At 41.6% G+C, this 8,998-nt stretch overlaps 1 protein-coding gene across 1 annotated transcript; it reads left to right on the top strand.

Annotated features, from left to right (window-relative positions):
- The first annotated feature begins 1,178 nt into the window (after window positions 1-1,178).
- On the top strand, window positions 1,179-7,941 carry DUSP19 (dual specificity phosphatase 19). The gene is made up of 4 exons (XM_010583234.1): window positions 1,179-1,449; window positions 1,665-1,711; window positions 2,706-2,858; window positions 6,953-7,941. The coding sequence occupies exons 1-4, from the start codon at window positions 1,230-1,232 to the stop codon at window positions 7,172-7,174; spliced, it is 642 nt and encodes a 213-aa protein (XP_010581536.1). The 5' UTR covers window positions 1,179-1,229; the 3' UTR covers window positions 7,175-7,941.
- The last annotated feature ends 1,057 nt before the right edge of the window (window positions 7,942-8,998 follow it).

Below are 8,998 nucleotides of genomic sequence, written 5' to 3'. Positions count from 1 at the left end.
GGAACTAAGTTGCCTTTGTTCTGTGCTGCATTCTAGGGAAGTATCAGAAGGATCTTTTCAAATTTGTCATACCCTGCCAGCACAGGTTTGAGGAGTATTATAACACTGGAGTGGAAGTACTGTAGCAGCACATGCTTATTTGACAAACCGGCATGGAAGATTGTTAAAAAAGCAAAATGTATTTCTGGCACAATTTAAGTGAACAGTATTAACTTCAGAAACAAAAATTTCACAAATTTCACATACTTACACACTAGCTGTATAACACTACAAATAATACTTCATAGAAAATACATGAAAACATGGACATTAGGTGGCTTTGGAATAGGAGAAAAACAGCCTCACCTTGCCTCCCTTCTCTTCTTATTTTGCCTTTTTGGTGAACCTAAGCAGCTGATTTTGTTTAGCCTTTGGTTACTAGCCCAATGACTCTGGCTGGGGGGGGGCAGGGGGAGAAATATTTAAATCTAATATTTTCCATTTAACTGATTACAATATGTTGCCATGCTTCCCATGAAGCAAGTCCCAATTACAGTCAGACAGGCATTGCTGCATGATTTGTTTTTCAAAACAGCAGCACTTACTTCAAAAACAGGCATTTTCAATTGAAAGGCTGCTTTAATTACAATTACTGCATTCTTTGCTGGCAGACCCAAACCCCACAAGTCATAGTAATAATAAAAAAAGAGTAATTAAAAAGAGAAAGTTCTAGGTGAACCCAAAACTTTCTCCCAGGCTTGTAAAGTACTAAAGAAAAAGCACTGCCAACTATTCTGCCACCGACCCCACCAAAGACCGGACCACTCTCGGCTCTGCAGGGCGACCCGAAGGCCTCGCAGGGAGTTATTTCCCACACCGGTCGTTCCGAGGGCTCGACGCACCAGGTAGGGGGAGGCCGCTGTGCCCAACCCCAGTAACGGCCAGCCCGAATCCACCTTCTCGGGACGGGACGAACCGCGGTACCCCCCCTCACCCCTGAGAGGAAGCTTTATCGCGCGCCCCCGCGACTGCGCGCCGAGGCACCGCCCCCAGGGAGTCGGCAGCCAATGGGGACCCCCGCACTCAGCCAATGACAGGTCGTCTGGCGCCGCGGCCGGAGGAAGGCGGCAGGAGGGGAGGGGAAGGGAGGAGAGGGGAGGGGAAGGGAGGAGCGGGGAGGGGCCGAGCCGAGCGGGGCCGGGGCCGGTGCGCCCGCCGTCAGTCGCGGGGCGAGCGGCGGTGCCCGGGCCATGCACTCCCTCGCCCAGGAGATCCGTAGCTTCTCCCGGGCCAACCTGCGGAAGCAGCGCACCCGCGTGACGACGCTGACCGGCAGGAGGATCATCGAGACGTGGCGCGGCGCCTGCCTGCAGGTGGAGGAGGAGGAGGCGGCGCCCGGCGGCGGCGGCTACGTGCAGGACCTCAGCGCCGACCTCCAGGTCGGCGTCGTGAAGCCCTGGTTGCTTCTGGGTGAGTGGGGCCGGGCGGCGGCTGCGCGCCTTCTCCCGCCTCGCCGGGGGTCGGCGGAGGGAGTGGGGGGCGCCGGGCGCGTCGCCGCTGTCCGAAGGGCCGGCGCTCGGTGGTGGTAGCGGGTCCCGGAGCTCGCCGGAGCGGCGGAGCTGAGGGCGCGGTGCTGCCTGCTGGGAAGGGGTTCAGCGTGGCAAGCGGCTGGTTTTCTCTTCAAGGGTCGCAGGATGCTGCTCACGACCTCGAGACGATGAAAAAGTACAAGGTAAGGTGACGCGGAAGTAAAAATGCATCTCGCGTAGGGCTTGCTAGTGGGTTTCTTTTTGAACTTAAAAAGTCTAAAAGAGTCTCAAGTAACGTGAAGAAAAAACTGTTACATTTGTGCTTTTAAAAGGCTGCTCGGTTTGCAGACGGATGGACGTCTGTGAGCTTCACAAGAAGCTGAAATACTTTGCTGCACGACTAATGATTGTGTAGTGCCGTTTTCTGGAACGGATTCCCGCATGCGTTGTGGTTTCAGATGCTAAGCAGCATCAGGCCTACTTGCCTGATGGTGACTGATGAAAAACAAAGCAGCAGCTCTAAGTCTGTCCCGAACTTTGGTCTTTTTACTCTTCTCTGTTTCAGTAATGGGGTGATAAGGCCTTCGGACAGTGGTGCTTCTGCAGGACAGGGAGTGCACCAGTCTGGCATCTGGTGCCATCTAAATGTCACTTCACTGTAAGTTAAAACAACCCACAACCTGGCCGTAGCCTGGACACAACAAAGATGGCAGGAGGCCAGAGGTGGTCTTGCCTGCCAAGTGCAGGTATAGTTTACTCTGAAATCCTTCTGCTCCAGTAAATGGTACTGGTAGCGTAGTAGAAGGAACATTACGCTGATGGGTTAGGGCAGGCTTGAAGTTTTGGGGATTTGTGGGTGGCCTGTGCTCTCATTCCTATTGCTTCTGTTTTCGATCTGCACTGACAACTCCCTTTTCTGTTGAAAATCCTTACTTCAGTCTGTGTTTGGCTGAACACAGATCCTTTCATTTCCTCTCAAAAGAAGAAAACTGAAATTTATCACAGTGTATTTTAACATGCTGTAAAATCTTGCTTGGAGAAAAGCACACCATAGATAGCATATGTATGTAAAACTGAACAACGCAGTTGTGTAAGTTACAATCTGTATACCCCTAAAGAAGAATTCACCTTTGCTACTGCTGATTTTGCTTGCTGTCTTCAGAAAATTCCTTTTTTTTTTTTTTTTTTTGGTCTTAGGTTACTCATGTTCTAAATGTGGCATACGGAGTCCAAAATGTCTTCCTCAATGAATTTATATACAAGACCATTTCTATTCTGGACCTCCCAGAAACTGATATTACCTCCTGTTTTCCAGAATGCTTTGAGTTTATTGAGAAAGCCAAGATCCAGGTACAGTATATCAATAATTAATGCTAGTAGTTATCCTGTTTAGATTATTTATTACCCTATGTTGTAGAGAAATGCTTCTTTAATACAGTTGGACCAGTGGCTGACTTTAGATAAAGAAATCCCATCCTAAGTCCAAGTCACTACATCTGACAGAGGGAAACTTTTTTACTTTCTATAATTTATCCATCAGGAATGTTGTTTTGGATTAGAAGAAAGCCTAACAGGGCTTTTACAGATCTGTGTGGTTTGTCAACAGCCATCCCGGTGCTTTTCCTTGGTCATCCATTGAAGATGCAGCACACTGAGCTGTGAATCCACATATGATTACGTACCAAGACTGTCAGAGAATGTGTTAGTAGTCTTGGAGCCAACCAGTGATTTAACTGCTAACAAAGTCCTGAAAAAGACATGACATAGGAAATAGGGTGAAGGGACTCCTTCTGGGGTTGCTTGGCAGACTTGTCTGTAACCAAGACCATCCCCGAGTCATATTTGTTAAATTCAGGCTTACTGTGTAATTTATGACAACCATTGCTTTGGTGTCAAAACTATGACTTGACAACCAAACCTTATCACACGTTATTCCACCATATCTACCATATTCATTATTTACGTAGATTGGGATAAAAGAAGATAATCTTGCCCCACCTTTTTTTTAATCACACAATGTTCTTTCCTTCTCTCATTTATCATTTACAAGCTATGCGATACGCATTGTCACTTAATGACCTTTTCAAGGTTTCTAGTTACGGTTTCCACTCCATTTCTAAATGAGACTTGCCATTCATAACTGTGTAGTGTTGCTTTCTGCCTCTGGTGTTTATGTTCCAGTTACTGTTTTGTAAGCTAAGGAGTTCTCCTGAAAACTTTTACAGCAATATTAATAGTTTTCTAATGGGAGAGTTGGGTGAAAGAGCAGGTAATTGATGGAGTAGACATTCTCCAGGATCAGTTCAGGAAGCATGTGATAGTACTATGCGGAGACAGATCTCCAGATGGTTTGAATCACTTTATTTGCTTTGTCAAAATAGTGTTAAAAGAGCTTATGATAAATTGTATCATCAAGTGCTCTTCTGTTTAAGTAATCACAAAGAGATACTACTGTTTCATCTGCTGATGTGGGGGAGGGATAGATGTTCACTGGTGAGAGAGCATGATATATGAGAAATTACTACTAGAATGTGTTTAACTTAATGAAGGAGTATGACAACACTTGAATTTGAGAATGAAGTAAAGCCTGTGCTGTTCAGAAAGTCACTGCCAGCTGGTACTTGTAACAGGATTGACTTTTCTAAAACTGTAACTGCTCAAGTCTGTAGATACCATGGTACAAATTCTGATGCTGATCAGAGCTCACCTTTTCTTCTAGGCTCCAGATTGGCAGGCAGATTTTCCATGACATGTGAAGTGACCCATGTCAGATCATAGTGCTATGAATGAGGGATTTTTAAGATCTTTTTGTTTAGTATCTAATTATAAAGCCTCTGAAAGCTTGTCTTTCCAGGGAGGAAATCTTAGCTCATTCATGAACATCTCTCATTGCTCCCTCTGTTCCTCCTGAAGAAAAAGCCCTGGCACTGCTGCAAAGTGAAGTGGATCCCTAAGGAACTGCATTAGCCAATGACTCTTCACCAAAAGCTTTATGCTTCTTTGTCATTTCTTTCCTCAGTGAGGCTTTTTGCCCACTGTGTATATCCACTGTAAAATCACCTTTTCTCTTGGTGGCAGGTGATTTTGCTTCCCTCTGTATAAAGATTTAAAAAAAAAAACTTTGTCTTGAGTCTTAAGAGGTTCTTGGAAGACCATGGACCATTTCTGGGTAGGCGAAGGTTAGGCTGTCAGGATCAGAGCAAGGAGTTTTTGCTAAATAGAGATTAATATCATATCTGCAGTCTGTTTCTCACTTTTATTCTGTATTCGTATCTAATACAAAATTAGTTAAGAATTATGTGCCAAATGCATCTTTGTATAAAGAAACAACGGGGTTTAGCAAGGAAAGATACATGTTCTCAGTATTAAATTTGGTTTAATGTTATTGCCCGTGTTCATTCCTGTTCAGTAATTTTCAGGTCTGTTCCGTGGATATCACTATATAATTTTTGGCAATGTACAACAGAACAGTCATTAAAAAAAAAACAAAACCAAAAAACTTAAAAGAAATGCAAAAGAGGAAAGTAAAGCATGAACTGTACAAAGAAAAAAAAAAAGGATCACTTCCAATGTTTATTTTTTACCCTCAGTGCCACTGCTAGATATTGATCTCGATTATGGTATGTTATGTCTGAAATAACTCCCATTAAATCAGTAAAAACTACTCCAGATCTACAGTGAATAGGCTTCAGGAATTGCTTCATTAGCAGTGGCGTAAATTTAATTCTTAATGTCATAATTTTAATGTCATTATTATAAAGGACATACTGAATTTACAGGTCACCACTGGCACTTCCTTGGGTAGTTGAAATACATGTGCAAGTCTCTTTCCACTCTGTAGTCTGTGTGATTGGGAAGCATGCCCCTGTGAATGTGAGAAAGGGAATGAAGATTGTGATTTCCAGCAGACAATGCAAAGGGCACGTGATTTCCATCGCAAAAAAGGGTGGTATTGCAATTCATTGTGCTGGGATGCAGGAGCTTAGATTCAGTTCCTAGCTCTACCATAATCTTATTGTGTTAACTTGAGCAAGTCATTCTTCTAGTCTCAGCTTGGCATTTCTTCAACAAGGATAACAACACTCAATTTCATGCTGCTTTGTCTTATTATTTAAACTGGAAGATTTTTGGAGCAGGAACCATTTTCTGCTCTGTGTGTTTATTAATATACCAGATAATTGCAACTCCCAGGTCTGTAATGTAAGCCATCAAGTTCCTGGAAAGGAACCCTGGTGCTTTATAAGGTCTTTTTTTCCTCTGGGTAAAATGCCCTTTGAATAATTTGTGCCTGTTAAGGGCAGACAGAGCAGGCTGTTTGTATCTAGAATATATTTGTTTAGCCTCAAGTATCTAAGCTCATTGTGTCATGTTTCAGTACCTTTATTCAGAATATGGAGTTGCTAGGTGTTAGGGATTTTTTTGTTGTGGGTTGTTTTTTTTTTGTGAAAGTGGCATTTGGCAGACAGTTTGGACTGAGTCTTTTCCAGGTCATAGTCTGACATACCAACATGACAACACGACGAAGCCTTGGCCTTGCAAACTTTGCCTAAGCCACACTAGATTGTCTAGTTGTTTTTGTGTTAACTCACACCCATTATTTCTTAAGGTAACTTGCAATGTCTTTTTAAAGAGTCATTCAGGTGTCTCAAAGATTGTGTAGGAAATGTTGAAGTAGGATAAAACCATTAATTTTATAGATAATTCAAGCCTGAATTTAAACCCCAGGAGAAACATTTGTGAATTTATGGGAGGTTCAGTAGTTTTGGATTTTGCACCTTAGTCCCCACTTAAGGGACCTTAGTTGTACCAGCGGTACCAGCTGCTCCAGTTGTACCAGCGGTGTGATGGGGAGGTAGAGATTTGCTGCAAATCACACGATATCTTTTCTGGTTTTTCTGGTCCTGTGCATGATCCTGCTTACCCAGAATCATCACTGATGAACTCCAGAGTACGCAAGAAGCGTGCAACTGGAACTACAAAATGTTCTAAAATCTGCCTCTGTGCCTAGCTGTTTGCTGCCTTGCTATGTTTTTAACCTGGTAACAAGATACAGTGAAGTTCCTTTCCATACTGCAAATAAAATCTATTTTAAAATTGGCACCCAATTAGATCAGATATCTCAGTATCCCAGAGGTCTGTGATTTGTTTTTTACATGAGGGGGCTGCTGCAAGGTCTGGGGAAATGGACAGAAGAATGTTTTTTTAGTTCTAAGGTATGAATTAGGTTTGAAGTATTTGATAATTATAAAGTTGCTTTAGTTAGAAAAGTATTTAATTTGGGGCTTATATGTCTGTGTTTGGAGTTACTTGTATGTGTAAATACTTGCTTTGAGCTCAGCGAGGAGCTTTTAATAAGTCTTAATAGATTTTTATATAAAGTTTCTAATACTTGTTGCTATCTACTTAATGAATATCCCAACTTATGTTTCATTTGTTTCTTGAAGGATGGTGTGGTACTGGTCCACTGTAATGCAGGAGTCTCCCGTGCAGCGGCAGTAGTCATTGGCTTTCTAATGAATTCAGAAAGACTAAGTTTTGCTAGAGCCTTTTCCTTGGTGAAAAATGCAAGGCCTGTGGCTTGTCCAAATCCTGGCTTCATGGAGCAGCTTCACAAGTACCAAGAACAGAATGTAAAGGCAAATGGAAGCATAAATGATCATGACTAATCAAAAGGGAGAAGTGAAGCAATCTGTTCTGACTACACAGTAACAATGTTGGATGTACTTTAATCTGTCATTTTACAGTCCCCTTTCACATGTACATTTTAAAGTCTTTACTTTTTTTTTCTTACCCCCCTTTGACCCCTTTTTTCCCCCAGCATGTAGTCTAAAGGCCAAATGGTATTCCACTGATTTCAGAGATGATTTTGCCCAAGAACAAGCTCTTCCTAGAGTGCTTATAAAAATATAAAGTTCAAATTTCCTTGAAATATTAGAAGAAAACAGAATGATGGTTTTTTATTGAACCATCAGAAAAAATGCAGGCAATAGAGAAAGGAAATAAAATAACTGAGAAAAGTTGCCCTGTTTAATACAAAACCGAATCTATGCATTCTAGTTGGTTATAAAATCTAGATAATAAAATTTTCATATAATAACATACCTTGCTATTGGATTTTAAATTTATATTGCAGTTAAAGAGGATTTTATTGAATTTTGTGGGCTAGCCAGCTATTAAATGTTTTTCAAAATTAAAACAGATGGTCTTTTGAGGATGCTCGAAATGTGTAGGATGCTTTAATGCTTCACGTCTTCCTACTGTTTCTCATCAAGAAGTGATTTGAAGTGCACTAACATGGTGTTTTCAAAGTGTTGGAATGAGGCTATCAGGAATTTTTGTAGATATTTCGGTGGAGATATGAAAAATGCTTATAATAAGCTATCTCTGACTAACTGCTACTGCCTTTTCTTTGCATTTGGTCATCATTTGCTGTCCTCTCACTCCATTCCACATCATGTATAAAGAACAGACATCATAGGATAGGTAACTTTGACCCTCCTGACAGATCTCAGGCTGGAATTACTGTCTTAAGATGGCATGTTTAAAAAAAAAAAAAAAATTGTAAAATATTTTAATAGTATTTTTTGTGGCCTTCATGTTAGCTCTAAATGGTTTGATATATTAATATACAATAAAAAGAACACTGTGTTTGGATAAATTTTGTGCTGAAGTGATTTGAAAGGTTTGGTTTCAAGAACTGATGCGGTATTCTCTCCTTGTACCACTAGTTTGAACCATAGTGTGTCATTGTGTATGAACTACATTGTGTCTTGTTCTCAATATTAATTGCTCATGCTAAATGCTAATGCAAGGTTTAGGTTAGCCCCAGGCCACTCGCATCTGATTGCTATTCTGTGGTCATCATTTCTGTTAAAAAATTCTCAGTTATGGGTTTCTCTAGGTTTGCTTTATTAACAACTCAGAGTTGGGCCACCACCACAGTGAATGGCAACCCACAAAATTTTCTCTCAATTTTATATACCCTTTAGGTAGTTTATAATCTCAGTCCAAATTCTTTGTAATTTTCCAGTTGATCTGGGTTCCCATGTCGTTATCACTCATCATCATCTTATTTCATCAATTCTTGTCTCGTTCTGTCTGGTCATCACCCTGTGGTTTTCGAAGTCCGTCTTGGGTCAGCCATCTTCTCGTCCCCTTTACCTTGACGTCTCATACCTACACAATTCCGAGAAAACCTCTCTGGTTGTTTCATTAACTATTTTGCATTTACCTTTGTAAGCTCTACATATTTTAATCACTCCCCAGCTAAGCACCTCTGTCTTGCTGATTTTTCATCTTTTGTTTGATCTGTCTCTACTGATTAGCTGGACTGGGTTTTAATCCGGTCCTGGATTGGGGCTATACTGGGCGGCAGGCTGAAAATGCTGTTCATGGCCTGTTGAGCAGCTCTGTTGCCATTAATAACCTTAACTAATTCTGTATTAATTTCTAACAGCCTTATAGTCCTAAATTTTCTAAAATCTTCTACA

This window comes from Haliaeetus leucocephalus, unplaced genomic scaffold (assembly GCF_000737465.1).
Source record: "Haliaeetus leucocephalus isolate CR32 unplaced genomic scaffold, Haliaeetus_leucocephalus-4.0 Scaffold880, whole genome shotgun sequence".
Classification (NCBI taxonomy): Eukaryota; Metazoa; Chordata; class Aves; order Accipitriformes; family Accipitridae; genus Haliaeetus; species Haliaeetus leucocephalus.
Note: the sequence above shows the minus strand (reverse complement) of the source record. Positions and strands in the feature narration are given on the sequence as shown.

Excerpts from the sequence above, each read along its gene's own strand:
- DUSP19 (XM_010583234.1), top strand. The coding sequence starts at position 1,230 with ATGCACTCCCTCGCCCAGGAGATCCGTAGCTTCTCCCGGGCCAACCTG. Across the intron at positions 1,450-1,664 it reads GAAGCCCTGGTTGCTTCTGG|GGTCGCAGGATGCTGCTCAC; the intron begins GTGAGTGGGGCC and ends TTTCTCTTCAAG. Across the intron at positions 2,859-6,952 it reads TTGAGAAAGCCAAGATCCAG|GATGGTGTGGTACTGGTCCA; the intron begins GTACAGTATATC and ends TGTTTCTTGAAG.